This window comes from Misgurnus anguillicaudatus, chromosome 24, assembly GCF_027580225.2.
Source record: "Misgurnus anguillicaudatus chromosome 24, ASM2758022v2, whole genome shotgun sequence".
Lineage (NCBI taxonomy): Eukaryota > Metazoa > Chordata > Actinopteri > Cypriniformes > Cobitidae > Misgurnus > Misgurnus anguillicaudatus.
The window spans coordinates 17,096,626-17,117,128 of NC_073360.2; the positions used below are offsets into that span (position 1 = coordinate 17,096,626).

Sequence of the window (20,503 nt, forward strand, 5' to 3'; positions counted from 1 at the left end):
AGGACGGAGAACCACTGGGAACAACTGAGCACTGAGAATGTGTCTTCCAGCTTTGGGAGAGAGTATGCATCTTTTATTATCTGGAGATTCAGACGCCTGTAGTCTATGCACAACCGGAATTGGCCATTCTTCTTCCTAACCACTACTATTGGTGAGGAAAACGGTGACTCTGACTCTCGGATGACCCCTGCATTAAGAAGCTCCCGAATGTGTTTGCGAACAGCTTCGATATCTTGTGGGTGTATTGGTCTTGCACGCTGTTTAAAAGGAGTTTCATCTGAGAGTTTTATGTTGTGTGCCACCTAATCTTTTCTGCCAAAATCAAAGTCATGTTGTGCAAACACCTCGGGCATGTTGTTGAGTTGCTGGGTGATGCGTTCTCTCCATTCAGATGGAATTGGGGACTCACCGAAATTGAAGTTTAAGTCGTGCTTGTTTTTCGTCTGTGCCTCTGGTGACTGTGAGAGGGGTTCCGATTGTTTAACTACACTGTGCTCCCGTAACAAGATGCTCTGGTAAGTACTTATCTCTGCAATCACACATTTAGCAGGAATGACTATATCATGGTTAGTCTCATTACTGATGACCACTGGTAGCTTATAGGGCCGCTGCTGGGGAATGTCGACTAAGCTAGCTGTTACCAGCAAGCCACCCGGTAAGTAGGGTAATGATGGCTGCTCAATGACTACAAACTTCTCATTCGGCAAGCAATAAGCTACAGCAACTCCCTCAACTACTACAGTTTCACCAGCTGGAATGATTTTAGAATTTCTGCCTTGCAGTGTTACTACACTGGGTTGACTGTTGTTTGTCTGTTTTTGTCTAAGCTCAAGACATTTAAGAACTGCTCTATAGCCACGTGAGATTGGTTGATGACATGTCAGTCCAGCTTCAAAATACATGTCATACAGTACATCCAGCATATTGGTGCCTATACGCACAAGAGACTGTGAAGTGGCTTGAAGGTCAGGAACAACCAAAACAAGTGTATTTATATCCATTGACGCTCCAATAAACTCTTTTGGAAAAGTTACTGTCATTTCTATGTAACCCAAGTAGGGTACGGACTGTCCATTCGCTCCTTCCACCTCCAATAGATCATGTAGTGGTTTAATCTCCTGCTCTGGAAAGTGCTGTTCATAAAATGACCGGGGAACTGTTGTTACTTGTGAACCGGTATCAAGTAGGCAGCTGACTTCTTTACCTTTTATGTTAACTTTAGCGGTACTCTTGGCACCAACCAACCCCTTAGGGAGTTTAAAGGGTGGTTCTTACCCTTTAGATTAGTACATAATTTAGCCTTGTCTTTACCGTATACATCTGAGGGACGTTGTTGACTCTCTTCAGTCCCTGTTTGTCCCCCAACAGGAACTGCTAGTTGTTTAAAGGCAAGCTGAGACTGTTTTGTGCATCCCACTTGTGCTGCTTCTCCTCTAACTGTTTTTTCTTTTTAGCTACTAAAGCAGAATTTGCCCTGTCTGTGCCAACTGGGGCAATGTGCCCATCCTCCCCACAGTTAAAGCAGTACCAAGGCCTGGGTCTGTTAGTCTGCTTTTTCTTGGCCTGTTTTATCATGTCTGTGTTAGCACGGTCTGGTTTTTGTACTTTGCCTGGACTTTTCCCTGCTGCACCCATGTTATCAGACCCCTTTGTCTTTTTCTGTGCCATCAAATAGGTTAATTGGCTTTTGGCTTTGTAAACTGGCTACTTGCTTCCCAAGGTCCTCAATAACACTGAGACTGACCTCTGACTTCTCTTTTGACTCTGCGCAGGCCCACACACTTTGGAACTGAAGCTGGCCACGTTGCCTGGTGGTGCCTATGTGTTTTTTCATACGACTAGCTTTTGCTAACTGTGTATCTTCTTCTTTCCTTAGTAACAGCAAGAGGTCAGCAAATGAAGGGGGGTTGCTTTTCTTCTGCTCAAGTTGCAGGCAAGAAAGTAAAGAATTGTCCCAGCATCCTCTACAGAACTGTTTGAGTAGGAGTTTATCTACATCGGCTGGTGCAGCCACACCCCTTCTGACAGCTAGGTTCAATGCTAATTGCAATCGAAGAAGATAAGTGGAGGGTTTCTCACCCGGGTCTTGAAGGGTGTTCATAAACTGGGCAAAGAGTTCTTCCCCATCCTCAACAGTACCAAAGGCTGAGTCCAAGAGCTGCAGGTAAGCGATGGGGGGAGACCCAGGCCACAGCCCTTTAACCACATCTGTTGCAGGCGAAAGTAGACATTCGAGAATTATTCTTGAGATCTGAAGATGGGACATGCTAGGATCACTTAACAGAAGTTCAATATGTGAGCGCCAAGTGTCGTAATCAACTTCGTTACTGGGTCTAGGAATCTTTCCAGAAAAGAAACAAAGCCTGACTGGAGATTGTAAGTGTGGGCTAACACCTTCACTCCTTACAATATGCTCAACCACCACCTTCTGTATCTCTGCTGGGTTTATGTCACTCACTGAAAGGGACAGAGCTTTCCCTCCATTAGTGAACAGGACTGAATCAGTGGCATCTAAGCAATTTCCTGCCCGTGGCGGATTCAAAAGTGAGACTAGGGGCTGTTGATCTTTAGGGGTAGGGGGTTAAAGGGTCACAACTGGGGTCTCAACATGTGAAGGGGAGACTTCTAAATCTATGGGTTTCATAGCTTCAATATCTTCACCAATCTGAGACATCATCTCTTTCCACACCTCCCCATAGTCTTTGCCACTTAGCCGGGCTAAGCCCCTTAAGTTTTTATGGCATTACTGCCAATCTGTGTAGTGTACAAACTGCTTAATGCCTTTACAACATATTTAGCACATGGATCCCCCTGCACTGTGTGTGTGTATGGAAAAAGTGGCTCTAAGTCCACTAAAGATGATCCGCTTGAAAACTCAACGATCAGGTTTTGGTAAAAATCTGATTTACAATCATCAACGAGAAGAACTCCTTCGATGGAACCATACTCCTTAAGGAAGTCAACGACTTGATCATCCTGATCTGTTACCTGGGTTACCCCACTAATGATCACCTGACTTCTGTATGAAATCCATTTAGTGTATTCTTTCAATATTGATATGCAATGTCTCTGGCTCCTGGCTGGCTCACCAAGAATGTAACCCTTTCTTACGAGGTAGTAGAAATAATGTACATAGGTCTAATAGTCTAAAGTAGTCGTAGTTGCACCAGAATCAGAAGATGCTAAATTGTTAAGAGCCTGATAATTGAATGTCAATTATGAAAAAAATACCACACCAGAATGACAGTTTAGACAACCTGTTTTAAATTCACAGGTGGAACATACATACAATAAAAAAACACATTTATGAAAAATAACAAACTAAAATAATAAAGTGCAAACATAAACAAACAAAACCCTCTCTTTTCAGTTTCTTTGAGCTCAGTTTGTCCTCAGTTCGACTTGCCTTGGTTGACAAGAATTCAGTTTCACCGTTGGGGCCCTTTTTTTCAGTTTGAGTTAGTGTTTGTCCTACCACAACGAAGATGAAGAGGATGATCCGGGCAGTTTGTCCAAAGCAACTTGATTCGTTCTCAAACACGGTTGGCTCGCCACCCAGCCACACGGACTGGGAATCAATGAATCTCTGGAGGAACGTCTGGATCTGTATTACCCCATGCAAAGGATCTCCGCACGATGTTTCCAACTCTTTACCAAAACCTGACCATTTTAACAGAATTCACTGCCTTTTGCTCTGTGACAACAGTGGATTCAGGCACAGCTTTCATTTACACTCAAGCAGATAACGCAACCTCATATGCTCAAGTGCAAGCGCCAAAAAAAAACGTATAGTGACGCAAAACTAGAGGCGTAACCGTAACGGAGCCTAGCTGGCAACTGATTGGTCAGCTCAGTGCCTCATATAATTCACCCATTGGCTCACTCACAAGTCCATCAAAGATACAAAATGAAAGTTAACCTTTTCGTGACTGGATTATACAGCTAAATAAGATTTCTCATTATTAAACCTGGCTATAAACACTATAGGGATGCTTTGTTTATCTTAGAATTTCTCATAAATGACATTTATGAAAGTATTATTTGATGTGTGTTTAACCCTCTGGGGTCCGACCTTTTTGGGACTCTGTCAGAGGTTCTGACATGCTCTTACATTTGGTAATTTTTCAGTTGCTTTAAACATATTAATCGCAAGTGTCTCATAACACTGCGTTCAGCACAAACTGGGCTAAAATATTATATGAGCTACATGTATGTACATGCTTGTATTTTTGAGAGAAAAATGTTTATGCATGGTTTTTAAAAAAGGTAAATTTTTAAGTCACTGATATAAGTCCACAAAACCCACACTAAACATGTTTTAACAAGACTTTTCTAAACAGAATCTAGTAGTCTAGAGTCTAGAGACAGTGCCGAAGCGACATTATCTCAACGCTTCTGCTCTTTTACATAGAAAAAGCTTGTGGGAATCTCACCGGGATAGCGACAGGGGAATATGCCGGTCGTTGAATCCGCTGTGGTGCTGCGAGAGGTTCGCACTGAAGGAGAAGGAAAGTGAGCTCATGGCACTCTAACCTGGGCTCAAGCGCCATTTTACAGACGTAAACCAATAGGCTTCAATCACAGAGTAAACAGGAGTTTCCCCCATAGCGTCAGCAACTGACGCAATGCGAAGTGAACCGTATTGAAAGGGAACCCTGTTTTTACTGTCTACACAACAACACCGCAACCAGAGTTTCTTAAAATACTCAACCTGGCAGGGGTTTTCCAAAAGTGACTTTTTTGAGTGACGTTATACTATGTTTCCGTGTGGACGAAAGGCTGAACCGCATAAAAAAGTAACTTTTATAGAAATACCTGTGTCGGGGTGGACAAGGCCTAAGAAATGTTTTTTTTTATTCCAGGTTAGCTTTTGCTGGCTAAAGTTCACATGTTTTTTGTGGCACTGTACCATTTCAGTGCTGTAAAAAAAATGTAGATATGAGAATAATCTGGTCTACAAAATAATTTATGATGTATTTTTTTGTAAATGAATGAGAAAAGAATAACAAAACATTTAGTGTTTGTAGTTCATCCTTCATTTTTAAGGAAAATTATGTAAGATGAGATTAGGATAAAGTTCTGTTTGTTCATACACACACACACACACACACACACACACACACACACACACACACACACACACACACACACACACACACACACACACACACACACACACACACATACGAAACAATAAATGTATCTCTTATTGACATCATATTAATGCATTTACAAAATAAATGTGTTTATTTCTGAAAGCCCCCCAAACACTAAAGTTTTCGGGTTTTAAAACTATGTAAATTACACCACAGAGTAAAGTTATTGTTTAATAAACAAAGTCATAGTACATTTACAAAGTAATAAGACTTGACACTTAATGACATTTGATTTAATGTTACTGTACTGGAAAGATGAATTATTTCCACTCATAAAAAAACTTATATAACTATATCACTAAAAAAGTGAAGTTAAATTGTTTTTTTAAAAAAAAGAAGATCATGGATTAACAATAAATATTTTTGCTACAAAGCAAAGTGTGTATGCACTGCAAGTACTTGAAATAAAGTACAATGTTTTATTTGACATCACTGTTAAGCATTCATGATATTTTATAAGCAGTACATGACATACTGTATTGACCATTTGTTAATACACCTCTAATGGGATTGTTTTAACATGCGGTATTTTGTGCCGATTAACCACGGCAAAGCCACAAAAGGCGTAATGTTTCAGAGCATTACAAAACTTTTTGTCTCTTAATCCATAAATTAATGGACTCAGACAACGAGGTGAGATAATAAACAGAATGTAATTTGAGTATTTTACATTAACAAACACCACTAAATTTACTTTCCATAAAGGCATTTCTATATAAGGCACTATAAACTGCAGCATACATAGAAACAGCTGAATACCATGGAGAATTACAGTTCTGAGACCCTTAGATGACTTTTTGTTTTCAGATGTGGCTGATCGGGCTGCAGCCACAATTTTAATGTAGGTGGAGATGACAATACAAAACATTATGATAAATAATATCTGTAGACTTGCAGCCCTCGTGTCTGCCAGCCACTTTACTATTAACATGACCTCCAGGCTACAGATAACATATGAGCGCAGGCCAACAGGTGAGGCATAAACAAGAAACACTATAAGTACAAACAGTGGTAAAATAAAACTGACAGCCCATATCACAAGAAGCCCAATAAAAGTGTTTTTGGGTGTTGAAATGCTGGAGTGTCTTAAAGGCATACATATAGCCACATAGCGCTCCAAACACATCGCTACAAGAGTCACAGGAGTACAAATATTGAGCACAGACATAACTGTACAGAAAATACAACATGGAATAATGTGGACTGCATATTGATTAATAATTCCTGTCATAGTTAAACAAGTTAACAGCATATTAGAAGAATCAACAAAAAGCGTCTGAGCAAACAAAATGTAACGTGTTTCTTCAAAGAAGATGTTTTTCTTCAGGAAAGTGAAGATCATCAGTCCATTTACATAGAGAAGTATTCCCACCAGAACCTGCACCACCAACGCCTTTTCATTAAATGGTTTTAAATTAGACAACAAAGAAGTGTTGCTCAGATTGTTGCTCTCTGTTAAGTTCACCATGACAGTCAAATGATCCCACAAAAAAACTGCCTGGCTGGATTGGTTTGATGTTCACAAACTGTCAGGTCTCAGCGGTTTGTGCAGTTTTTATAGAGCTTCTGATGGGGTGGACCTTATTACATTAACAGAGGCTCTATACACATTTGGATCATGTAGTTGGATCACAAAGCTGACATCATCATTATGGATTCACATGACAGGTGTTAGAAAAGATGACTGATTGTGGTGATGGTGATTCTGACAGTGGAGTTCAACCACAATATTAGTTAGGCATTCATTGGCAAAATGGTTACGTAAGTAGTGTTGTATTTAGAATTAACCCCCTGGGCTCTTGGCTGATTTTGCATCTTTGAGCAGTTTTGACCTAGCCTGGTCCAACCAGACTCTCGTTCATTCATTTCATTTGTACAGAGAGTCTGGCCACGCTTCATTGCAAAGCGTTACTTTGGTTAAGGAGGGTCCTCTGTTGAAGTTTAAAACTATTGGATCTGCCCAGAGTCACTCAGGATCTGCCATAGGCAATCACTAACGTGTGTTCATGACATATATCATGCGCCGAAACCGGCCGGAAACAACAAGTCCGAATGATCAAAACTTAGCAAACATTGTACTTGCCCCGGGTTTAACTTCTGTTTATTTGGCAGTTTTGAAACAACGGACCGAATAGCTTTTCTCACATCTTTCTCCGCTGCCATTACTGAACTACAGCTCAAACTGACGCACAACCTCAACGCCATCATTCTTAGCCCTCCCCCCCCCTGTTTCCTGATTAGAACTGCAGATTTTTGCAAAATAGTCTTTACTATAAAACAATTAAATCATGTTGAAAACAATAAACAAGAAAAAGTGGAACATTAAAGTAATCCCCTAAGAGTCAAAATGTCCTAATTCAAGAGCCGCAGAGCATCCTCTAAGCATGCACCTTAAAAGGCAAGCACTCTTGTCTTTCAAGGTAGCAGCCTCAGAAGTCCGCGAAAAGAACTGAAATGAGATGGTCTAACCTTGGTGTTAGAATGTAATGTCTAATCAGGTCTAGGAATATGTTTCATAGTCTGGAGGTCTGAGCTGAGCAGCAGAGAGTTCTGATATATATCAGGGGCCATGAAAGACGCTGACACCAAATGCTGTTCAAACATAGACCAAAGTTTATTAGGCTCTGTTTACACGTACATGGTTATTTTTAAAAACTGAGAACTCGCCTCTGAAACCGATTGTTTCTAAAAACTCCAGCCAGAGTGGAGATCTTGAAAATCTTCGGTTGCACGGTTGCATGTAAAGTGAGACAAACGGATGTTTAAGCAGGCAACGTCACAGTGTATGCGCCAGAGCTTGCACCTACGTCAAAAGTGCGACCCATGTTTACATATTTACATATGGTGGCTGTGTGAACGGGGTGGCCCACCTCCCACGGTTTGAGTCTCCACCAGCCTTTACGAGGAAGGGGAGAGGACGTGTACGCCACGAAGACGAACGCAGGTTGGACACCTCATCTCAGAGTCTAGCCATCGAGGAAACCACTAGTTCCATCTGTTTCCCCCCACCTGCCATTGGATGCTGGCCCCGAGTCCCCTCGACTACCTGAAACGTTGAGTTGGAGGTGACGTATGACTCAAAGTCTTTACTATTGTCAGTGATACGTACTGTCCTCTAGCTAAGCGCTATATTCACCTAGAAGAAACCCTCATGCTAAACCAGAAACCCATGATTATCAGTGATACTTACCACCCTCTAGCTAAACGCTATACTCACCTAGAAGAAACCCTCACGCTGAACCCGAAACCTGTGATTATCAGCGATCCTTACCGCTCTCTAGCTAAACGCTACACTCACCTAGAAGAAACCCTCATGCTGAACCTGAAAACCTGGGATTATCAGTGATACTTGCCGCCCTCTAGCTAAACGCTATACTCACCTAGAAGAACCCCGCTGAATCAGGAACCTGTGATTGTCTGTGATATTCGCCGTGCATAACTCACGCTATACTTACCTCTATACTTGCCAGCATGAAAATGCTGCAAACTGGACTCTGTTTTCCATCAAAACCCCAAGACTTTCACACGCATTCAGATTTGCTTTGCATCAGACCACACACATATCCAAAACGGTTCTATATCATAGAATATAGCTGCATTTAAGATGAGCCTTTTTAATGAGGTGAAATGTTGGTTTTATGCAGACTCTCTCTCTCTCTCTCTCTCTCTCTCTCTCTCACCCTTAAATGTTAAATGTTTGTTTGTCTATAGTCAGTCAGTCTCATATAATCCCAGTATTCAATAAATATATATGCATCTTAAAACATATCATCTTAAAACATAGGTGTCCTTACTGGTGTTATTTTGAGATGTCATGAATATGAACTGAAATACATTTAACATCTCGTATAACAAAAATTTATACCACTTGAAGTAAACTTGTACTCATCTTTCATACAAAGATGGGTTCAAATGTATTACAAGTGTTACCAAAACACAATTACATTTTAGCATTTTTCATATAAATGTACTAAAGAACAAAAAATAGGCTTGTAGGATAAATTAATAGGTACCTATTTTTTGTCCCAGTTTAATGTCAAGTTTTGTTAAATCAAGTGAATTATAAAGTCTTCAAAGTTTAAAGTCAATTTTAGTTTTAGTTTAGTCTAGTCTGTCTTCTGTTTGTTTGAAAATATTTGTTGTTTGCCCCGGTTTTGGTTTTCCTGGCTTCATTTAATAAAAGTACTTTGCGTTCATCTGTTGTCTGTGCCTTGGTTCTGTCCTACCAATCCTGACAGAACTAACCAGCCAGCAAGAACCCAGCAGGCAGTAATAGACATGTCCTGGACTGCCTACTGCTGCCCACCTTCCTTTTGGCCTCTGGCAGAAGATGCAGACATGTAGTCATTCGCATTAGAGTTTCTAGGGGCAGCGCATCAAGCAGGGTTTAATGAGGCAGAGTTGAAAGTTATCTTCAATGGCTGCCTCAATGAGCCCCTCAAGGCTAGGGAAGTGGAGCTGCTGAGGCCCTTGGGCTTTATGGACATGGTCCGGTATGTTATGAACTGGTTTAGGCCTCAGCAAGGCCAGATTCCCAGCCCAAATGTTCCTGGAAGATCGCATCCTGGTCATTGTGACCAAGGAGGATGCTGCTCCGCACACCCCCACTCCTCAAGGTCCTGTCCCACCAGTTAGCCTCAGTGGGAAGTATGGAAGAAGGACGTTGTGGGATACAGGGTCGGACACCTCCGCGGAGCCAGCCATGCCAGTAGTAGCCCTTGCTGACCCTGATAAAGCCACCACTGTATTTTCTTAACTGGCCACAAGCTCTGTGGGTCGGCCCAATAAGAAGAGATAGAAAGAGAACACCTGTCCATAAAATTTAATGAAATTTTCTGGGACCAAAGTGTTGTGTGAATGGGGTTTAAGGTATTTTATTGCCTCGGGCAATAAATGGACACTGTGTTGTGGCTGTGTGCCTTGCCCTTCACAGTGTCCAAAGCCTATCACAACACAAATTCCAGTCCACTCCAGTCCTCCTGTCACCAGCAGTCATCAGCACCGAAGTCATCCCAACCACAGAACAACTCCTTATTCCAGCTATAATCCTTTCCACACAAGTTTATCAATGAGTCCAATAAAGAGTTCATCACGAGTCCGCTCCAGAGTTCATCACAAAGTCCGCTCCGGAGTTAGTCACAGAGTCCGCACCTGAATCCGCTCATCTCCCTGAGCACAGCCACAAGGCCACTTTTCCTGCCTGAACTCAGTCACAAGACTGAAGTTATCTTTCAGATAGAAGCCTGCATTGTCATTGAAATCCATACTGACATAAGAGGTCCTCTGTGCTAGAGAAGCACACTTTCACTGGCGTTTAGCTGATGGGACATTTTGCCCCTTTGGCCTTCCATAACCAATCCCCAGCCTGAAAGAGATGCATCTGTCATTAGTGTCATGCAGCGACAGACCGCACCAAACTTCAGGCATTTAGACAGAAACCTGACATCTTTCCATATTCTTATGGAACGAAGACATCTACACGTAACCCACTTGTTGTGTGATTGACATAGCTTCATCTTGTTTACTTCTGTGAAAACTGACATGACACGAGCAGGAGACACCCCTAATATTAGCCAATTGTCAATATAAATTAGTATGCAAGTGCCCTGAAGATGCAATGACGCCAGGACAGCATTTACATATTTTGTAGCCTTTGAGCAAAAGCAAGTTCACTTCCTGTAGCTGAACTTTATTGTGCATAACACCCATTGAAATATGTTTGGAATGTTCACCAATGGTGTCAAACATTTTACCAATGTAACCAACCTATCAAGGTTGATTCACTGTGCTCCATACTACGAGAGACAGAGTATTCACAGTTAACACTGGAGGGCACTGAGAGGTGGGGGAACTCGTAAACGGTGAAGAAATCCCACACTCCCCAGGGGGGCATGCCATACATAGCCCTGCAATGCTTAATTTTTTTTGTTGCTCGATCTGATTTTTTTGTTTGACTGTTCACATTATGTGGCTAAAATCAGACAGCATTGTGAACTGTTCGTGGTCCTGAACTGCATTGTATTCCACTTATGGATGTCTACCAACTGATGAGCCTTCCACAGGAGTACGGTAGGCAGAAACTGCTGCCATATAAACCTTAATGGTGGAAGGAGTAAACCCATCAGAGAAACGCTTCTGCAGAAACCTCAGCACTACATCAACAGGGCAGTTAACTGGGTCTGTCAGATGAGCTGAGCACCAAGAGGTGAACATTTTCCACTTAACCCTCTAGGGTCTAAGGGGTTTTTAGGGCCCTGGGGAAGTTTTGACATTCAATGACATTTGTGCTTTTTCAGTTGCTTAAAAACATATAAATGGCAAAATTCTCATAACACTGCGTTCAGCACAAACTGGGCTACAATATTATATGATCAACATGTATGTACATGTTTGTATTTTTGAGAGAAAAATGTTTATGCGTGGTTTTTGAAAAAGCTACATTTTTAAGTAACTGATATAAGTCCACAAAACTCATTCTAAACATGTTTTTCCAAGACTTTTCAAAACAGGATCTAGTAGTCTAGAGATTTTTCTTCAAAATGATGTGAAAATCTTTCGGCCTACACATTCACATAAAGCAATATATTGATTTACAATTTCTAAGACACTTTATCCTGGGAAAGGCTGTATGCGTGGAGGTGGGATAGCTCCTGAATAATCAGTGATTGACAGTTGAGGAACAAAAGAGTTGCATAATGAGCCACATAATGAGCCTTGTGTTCAACAGAAATGTAACTTTCTCTGTAGTAAAACCATGATAAGGTTTACTTGGGAATTTATAACAAAAAATTATGTATATAATGTGTGTATATATATAGAAATATTTTCTATTAATTTCACAAGTATACCTTTAAAAACCATAGTAATCATACCCTTACGAAAATTAACCGTGGTTTTATTGTGGTAAAAGTGTAGTAACCATGGTTTTTTTGGTGTATTGATTACTATCAGCAAAACCATGGTTTTACTACACTAACCATGGTTTAACTATGGTTTTTGAAAACCATGGTTGTCAAAACCATGGTTATTTTGTGGTTACCATGGTTTTACTTCAGTAACCATGTTTTTTTGTTTTAACTGTTGCAAAACCATGGTTAAAGGGATAGTTCGGCCAAAAACGATATTAAACCCATTATTTACTCACCCCCAAGCTGTCCAAGTTGCATATGTCCATCGTTTTTCAGACAAACACATTTTCGGATATTTTAGAAAATATTTTAGATCTTTCTGTTGATTAAATGTAATGTTACGGGGACCAGCAATAGTCCACGACCTTCAAGTCCAAAAAAAGTGCGTCCATCCTTCACAAATTAAATCCAAACGGCTCCAGGATGATAAACAAAGGTCTTCTGAGGGTAATCCGTGCGGTGTTGTTGTAGAAATATCAATATTAACGTAATGAACTAGCTTCCGGTAGCGCAGCCATCTTAGACTCAGGAGAGAGTATTAGCGTAGTGTACGCACTTTTCTTAGTGACGTATGACAAATTCGGAGGGCGGGGGACAGAGCAGCAGCAGAGAAACCACTGTATGCTGCGTAAGCGCTCATCCTGAATGCGGATGACTCTAAGATGGCAGCGCTAAGGTAGTTAGGTAGTTTGAAAAATAAAGAGCTTGCGGCGCCCGCGCCGCAGTCGACCCCAGAGTGTTATAAAGGGAATAAAGTTTCCCTGTGGAGGGATCAACGTCTGCACCATGGAAAACCACTGTGTGCAATGTGTGGTGTCCTGGGATGCAAACATATCTACCTCTGCACATCCAAATCTGTTCCAGATGTGGTTCACCACATCTAGATGAAGTCTCTACTGCCACATTCAAGTGGCCTGGTATGTAGCCTGCCCTCAGCAAGTCCAGAAACTGCTGCCACCTATACCTTAAAGGTGGAGTAATCATATGGTCTCCACAACCTCAGTTGGTAGCATGACATCCTTCCAAGGAGAATGGTAGGCAGAGACTGCTGCCACCTAAACCTTAAGAGTGGAAAGAGTTAACCCAGCAGAGAAATGCTCCTCCAGAAACCACAGCACCACATAAACAGGGCAGTTGACTGGGTCTGTCAGGTGAGCTGAACACCATGAGGTGAAGTTTTTCTACTTAGGGCCCAAGCTTCTTGAGGGAACTCTGGAGTAATCATATGGTCTCCACAAACTTAGTTGGGAACATGACATCCTTTCAAAGGAGTATGGTAGGCAGAGACTGCTGCAACCTAAACCTTAAGAGTGGAAAGAGTTAAGCCAGCAGAGAATTGCTCCTAAAGAAACCTCAGCACCACATAAACAGGGCAGTTGACTGGGTTTGTCAGGAGTAAAGTATGGTCTCCACAACCTCAGTTTCCACATTTTCAAAACAGTTAACACACATGCCTAAACAATGGCACTCATGGTCAAAATGATACAATTGTTAGCAAAATACACTAAAAGCGGCAAAACATTTAAAATATGAAACAAAAGCTTCCACACAAGTATATGAGCTCTTTTAGTCAATCTTTACACAATGGAAAAACTTGTAGTTTAAATGGTTTTCCAAAGGTTGAAGATGAGGATTAACGTTACCTTAGTACGAGAGAGAGAGAGAGAGAGTTAGTGAAAGAGTGCGAGTGAGTGAGAGAGAGCGAGTGAGTGAGAGAGAGAGAGACGCCCTGTCCCAAATGGCACACTCCGGACTTGTGGTCCTCCTCAGAGTCCACACTTTGATGATATCACGTAGTCCAGACTTTAGGGACCCTTGATGCGAGTCCACGTGGGTGCACCAGAGTCGTATTTTGGGACAGACTCGAGCATCACACCGGAAATAGGTAGAGAAGTTGCCCGTCAGTGTGAACTCCTCGCTTCCGTCGTCTGATTGGTCTGATTGCCCTTTCGCAAGGACTTCTGGGTTGGCAAAGTGCGCGAAGCCTGCTGCAGTGCGGGCTTCGCTGAAGACCGCATCAACGGGGCAAAGGAGGCGCTGATGAGCACACTTCAAAGCGTAAAAATGACAGATGGGACACCCTACGGACTCGTAGACTAAGCGAGAACGCGCAATTTAAGGCCACGAGACCGAAAGTCCACATGAAGTGCGCCATATGGGACAGGGCCAGAGCGAGTTCACTTTCATCAATACAAGTATGTTGTTTAATATGTTTCTCTGAATATGAATGAATACAATGATTAATGCACTGCACGAGTGAGGGAACAACGCATATTCACTTTAATACTCAATAAGCATAAATATGTTGTTTAATGTTTCTCTGAAGTTTCAAATGAATACGAGGAGTCCCAAGAATGTGTTCAATGTCATTTGATCTGTTTCTCTAAAGTTTAAGCATTAAACGTGTTGTTTTATTACAGATCATTTAAATGTGTTTGTGTGCTTTGGTTTGTTTTTATGGAAGTGTATTTTATTGTAACATGCTAAAAATCATTGTGCCTGTTTAAAACACTGGTAGCATGAGACCTAAAAGTCTTTATTTTTATTTCACAATGTTCCCCATCTGCTTAAAAACATGTATTTAGTATGCATAAAACAGATGATTGACTTTCTAAACTTGTTCAAATATATAATGCTGAACATCGCTTACTAACTTCTTTCGTGAGAGAATCTCCCTGTTGATGCTCTGTCTTGTCTACAGCGTGAGTGCTTGAGACTCCGCCCACCTGAGCAGCTCATTTGGATTTAAAGGGATACACACAAAAACGGTGCATTTTTGCTCAGACCCATAAAGTGCCTATTTTAACATGCCACAATAAATTACCTATATGGTATTTTGAGCTAAAACTTCACATATGTACTCTGGGGACACCAAATATTTATTTAACTATATTTAAAATGTCTTGTGAAATGTCTCCTTTAAGAATAAAATACTAAAGCAGTAGTTTTCATTTTCAAAAGATAGACTTATAAACCAGACAAATAAAAGCAGAGTCAGTCCTTTCATCACCAACCAAGGACCAAACTTGAAGACTAACTCAAGTCCTTCCTATACGGCAGTTATTTAAGTCTTTCTTTGCACGCAATCCGTGACCATGACCTTAGCATATGCTTCTAAACATGGGTTTCACCTACATGAAAAAATGCATGGTTTGTATCATACAGAAACACATGGCATCACTTTATAAAGGTCACCGTAGATCACATTACTGGGACTGTACGTCTTTTGTCCCGACCCTCAACATGTGATATATTTAATGTTGAAATCTTCATTCTTTCTCTCGTCTTGTTTTAAACTCTTCTTGGGTCGTTTAGCTGTCTTTGCGGCAGACGGTAAAGAGTAATCATAGTCCATAAACAAGCGCGTAGCCCGACAGGCTAACGCATACTTCCGCATTTGTCCACAACACTGTTGTCATGTGCTTTGCTGTAACAAAATGTGGATATTAACGTAATTGAAAGGAGACTGCACTGCCCCGTGTCACTTTTTGGAATGGCAATTTTCTCACGGTTTACATGTAGTTGAAAACATTACAGATATTGATAGTAATCAGTTGGACAAAATATATAACACTGGCCTAGTGGTTTTTGATTTTATTGCAAATATCTTACAAATTGCACCTTGCATGGGCATAATCTGTACACTGACCTTGCATGTTGGGCCAAAACTTCATAAAATATACTACAGACTGTCTATAAAAGTTATTTTTTTAATTAAATAAAAGTCAAAAAGCAGTGAGACTTAAACTGTTGTTGTGCTGTCTAAGAAGGTAATTTCCAGTAGCATTACAGTTGCACATTAATGTTTTTGTATCAGTATACAATCAGACCTGTTTGTGTTTGCTTGAACATTACACTTGACACATAATTACATTTTATTTTATGTAACTTTACATGTTAGATTAATTCCCACTCATGAAGAAAAAAAAACTTATATAGCTATTTCACTAAAAAAGGGAAGTTACATTGTTTTAGAGAAATACAAGATCATGGATAAACATTAAACGTTTTGCTGTACAAAGTGCTTAAAGTACTTGAAATAAAGTACAATGTTTTTATTTGACATCAGTGTTAAGCTTTCATTTTATTTTACCTAAGCAGTACATAACATACTGTATTGACCCTTTGTTAATTCACCTCTAATGGGACTGTTTTAACATGCCGTATTTTGTGCCGATTAACCACGGCAAAGCCACAAAAGGCGTAATGTTTCAGAGCATTACAAAACTTTTTGTCTCTTAATCCATAAATTAATGGACTCAGACATCGAGGTGAGATAACAAACAGAATGTAATTTGAGTATCTTACATTAAAAAATAACACTAAATCTAGTTTCCATAAAGGCATTTCTATATAAGGCACTATAAACTGCAGCATACATAGAAACAGCTGAATACCATGGAGAATTACAGTTCTGAGACCCTTAGATGACTTTTTGTTTTCAGATGTGGCTGATCGAGCAGCAGTCATAATTTTAATGTAGGTGGAGATGACAATACAAAACATTATGATAAATAATATCTGTAGACTTGCAGCCCTCATGTCTGCAAGCCAGTTTACTCTTAACATGAACTCCAGGCTACAGATAACATATGAGCGCAGGACAACAGGTGAAGCATAAACAAGAAACACCATAAGTACAAACAGTGGTAAAATAAAACTGACAGCCCATATCACAATAAGTACAATTAAAGTGTTTTTGGGTGTTGAAATGCTGGAGTGTCTTAAAGGCATACATATAGCCACATAGCGCTCCAAACACATCGCTACAAGAGTCACAGGAGTACAAATATTGAGCAAAGACAACAATGTACAGATGATACAACATGGAATAATGTGAACTGGATATTGAATAACCATTCCTGTCAAAGTTAAACAAGTTAACAGCATATTAGCAGAGTCAACAAAAAGCGTCTGAGCAAACAAAATGTAGCGTGTTTCTTCCAAGAAGACATTTTTCTTCAGGAAAGTGAAGATCATCAGTCCGTTTACATAGAGAAGTATTCCCACCAGAACCTGCACCAGCAACGCTTTTTCATTTAATGGTTTTAAATTAGACAACAAAGAAGTGTTGCTTAGATTGTTGCTTTCTGTTAAGTTCAGCATGACAGTCAAAAGATCCCAAGAATAAAACTTAACTCGATTGGTGTGATTTCCACAAACGGTCAGGTCTCAGCGGTTTGTGCCGTTTTTATAGAGCTTCTGATGGGGTGGACCTTATTACATTAACAGAGGCTCTATACATGTGTGGATTAAGTAGTTGGATCACAAAGCTGACATCATCATTATGGATTCACATGACAGGTGTTAGAAAAGATGACTGATTTTGGTGATGGTGATTCTGACAGTGGAGTTCAACCACAATATTAGTTAATCCATTCATTGTCAAAATGGTTATGTAAGTAGTGTTGTATTTAGAATGAACCCTCTGGGATCTTGGCTGATTTTGCATCCTTGAGCAGTTTTGACTTGCACTTGTAACGGTGGTGTTGCCTTAAACTGTTTCTCAGGGGTTAAATGTTGGGCACCAGACAAGTTTTATTCTTGTCATATCAAGTGTTCTCTAATAATCAGAACCACTCACCAGTTAAACATGATGGTTTGATGGTTAGTATGTATCAGAGGTGGGGGACTCGAGTCACATGACTTGACTCGAGTCACAATTTTCAGGACTTGTGACTTGCTTGATTAAAGTATGAAAATTACTTGACTTGACTTTGACTTGAGAACAAGTTACTTGAGACTTGACTTGACAATGACTTGAACTTATAAATAATAAACAAACAGCAATAAAATTGATTAAAATAAAAAATATTATTGTGACATCAGCACCACTAATCAGCGTCAAACCTCGGCAAACATGGCAGACTGTAACGTTAGTCGAGCTCCACTAATAGTCTTGTGTGGCTATAAAGACTTTGAACTGGACCTTGCCAATAAAAAAAGATTTGCCAGATGCAAAATATGCAACGCAAGAATATCCGACAGGACAACCACAAAGTAAAGTAATCTCTTTATAGTCAGTTTTACTTTATAACGATTACTAATGCAATTCATGTCTAGATCTCCCACCCCGCTGTCCGAAAGAAAGGAGAGTTGAAGCAGTTGGCTCACGTTGGCAGTACAGTACATGGTGTGGCGCCTTACCTCAACCTATCTACCTTTGCGACCCCATCTGCGGTCGGATAAGCCAAATGCTACAGCAGCATCGACCAGTGCCTCCATCTGCCCTTCTGCCTGAAGTGAAGAGGTGTTGTATCTCCCCCTGTATGTCCATTGCAGTATTATACTGATGAAGGAAATCTGTGTGTTCTCTGCTGCCAGTTTGCAGGTTTGAGCCAGGGGCTCTGTGTCGTCGTGGGACTGTTCTACCATGTGCTGGGAAGTCCACATCGAAGTGTTTCCCAGAAGCCTGTCCAAGTGAGGAAGGCTAAAAGTTGCTGTGAGTCTACACATTTTCTCCAAACACCTGAGTCTGGACGAGCCAGACGTGAACTTACCTAGGTGTCTGTGAGTAAAATTAATTCCAGCTAGAAGCCTAGGATACTCACTTGTACATCTACCTGTACGCTCCAAGCACCAAGCCCAGTGTATTGCTCGTATACCTACCTGTATGCCCAAGGTCTAAGCTCAGTGTACTAAATTGTATAACTACCTGCACACCCAAAGCTCCAAGCCCACTGTATCTTCTGTATACTTCCCTGTACGCACAAGGTCTAAGCCAATGTATTCACTTGTATACCGACCTGCACGCCCACAGTCTCAAGCGCAGTATACTTCCCCGTGTACTTACCTACCCGCCAAAGTTCCAAGCCCAGTATACTCCCCGTATACTTACCTACATGCCAAAGCTCCAATCTCAGTGTACTCATTTATATACCTACCTGTACGTACAAGCACCAGGCCCAGTACATCCCTAGTATACGTACTTGTATGTTCAAAGTAACAAGCCCAGTATATTCCCTGTCTACTTACCTGCAAGCCCAAACTCCAAGCCCAGTGCCCTTCCTGTATACTTACCTGTACGCCCAAGGTCTGAGCCCAGTGTACTAAGCTGTAGATTTACCTGCACGCCCACAGTACCAAGTCCAGTCTACCCCTGTATACGTACCTACACGACCAAGTTCTAAGCCCAGTATACTTCACCCCTGTATACTTAACTGTACACCCAAAGTCCAATCCCATGTGCCCCCTGTTAACCTACCCGTACATCTAAAGCTCCACGTATAGTGTACTCACCTGTATACCTTCCAGGCAGCTCCAAGCCCAGGGACCCTCCTGTATACCTTCTGGATGCCCATGCTCTCAACTTAGTGCACTTACCTAATTACCTTCTGGACGTCCAAGCTTCAAGCCCAGTGTACCCTTTACACACCAAGGCCGCCAGTCTAAGGTACTTACCCACCCACTTACCAGTGTGCTTACCTGTGTCCATCCTTTGCTTCCAGGAAGAGAGGAGTTGGAAGTTTTCGCCTGCAGTTCACCTGGGAGGCACAAGGGGGAGAAAGCCGAGAATATTCATCTGTAATTCACGCGTGGAGAAAGAAGAAAGGAAGTCGGAGTACTTACCCGCAGATCCCCGTGAGAGTCAGCAGCGACTCGGATCAAGAGCCCCTTAGTCCCCGAAAGCTCCTTTTTAAGAACCCCTTTCCCCCTTACCCTTTTAAAAAAATAAAAATTTTCTTTACCTAATGCTAATTTTAGACCTATCAAAAAAATGTACCCCCATTTATTTTAGTACTGTGACTTGACTTGACACTTATCAGGACTCGACTTGCTTGGGGTGAACCCTTGACTTGACATGCTTGATTTATCTGAACTGTGACTTGAGACTTTACTCTGACTTGATGGTTTAAGACTTGCGACTTGCTTGGACTTGACCATGTGTGACTTGTCCCCACCTCTGGTATGTGTAATGTTGTTGCTTAAAGCAAGCAGAGGCAGAGGATCCAAATGCAGTATTTATTAAAAGGTAAATCCATACGGGTTGAGAAAAAACAGAAACAGGCAAACACGAACTTAAACAAAGCATTACACCACACAATCACCGACATCAGACAAGGCAAAGGTTGGGGTTTAATACACTGGGAAATAAGAAACACCTGGGAACAGTCAGCACAAAAAACAATGAAACAAAAGAACTACAAAACATGGCAGACACGGACAGAACTTCAAAATCAGAGTCTAAACACAGAACCCATGTCATGACAGAACTCCCCCTAAGAGCGGCTTCCAGACACTCCCAGAGCAGCAAAAAAATAGTTCATGTGAGGGGTGGGATGGTAGTTCAGGCCCATGAAGGGCCAGTGGAAGCTTGGAACCATGCAGAGCCAGCAGGGCAGAAACCCATGGTGGTGCTGGCGGCAACAGAACCTAGGCAGAAGGAGAGAGCCCTCTGGGCCAGGTTAGTTGTGGCAGAATGTACAGGGAGCTCGGGGA

General features: G+C 41.3%; 2 protein-coding genes across 2 annotated transcripts; both read right to left on the minus strand.

Moving 5' to 3' along the window:
* Positions 1–5,312: 5,312 nt before the first annotated feature.
* Positions 5,313–6,624, minus strand: LOC129438832 (odorant receptor 131-2-like). Its single transcript, XM_055197739.2, has one exon. It carries the CDS (start codon positions 6,622–6,624, stop codon positions 5,647–5,649), a length of 978 nt encoding a protein of 325 aa, XP_055053714.2. The 3' UTR covers positions 5,313–5,646.
* A 9,568-nt stretch (positions 6,625–16,192) lies between these two features.
* On the minus strand, positions 16,193–17,479 carry LOC129438833 (odorant receptor 131-2-like). Its single transcript, XM_055197741.2, has one exon. The coding sequence runs from the start codon at positions 17,168–17,170 to the stop codon at positions 16,193–16,195; it is 978 nt and encodes a 325-aa protein (XP_055053716.2). The 5' UTR covers positions 17,171–17,479.
* Positions 17,480–20,503: the final 3,024 nt, after the last annotated feature.

Coding starts and splice junctions, on each gene's coding strand:
- LOC129438832 (XM_055197739.2), bottom strand. CDS start 6,624: ATGGTGAACTTAACAGAGAGCAACAATCTGAGCAACACTTCTTTGTTG.
- LOC129438833 (XM_055197741.2), bottom strand. CDS start 17,170: ATGCTGAACTTAACAGAAAGCAACAATCTAAGCAACACTTCTTTGTTG.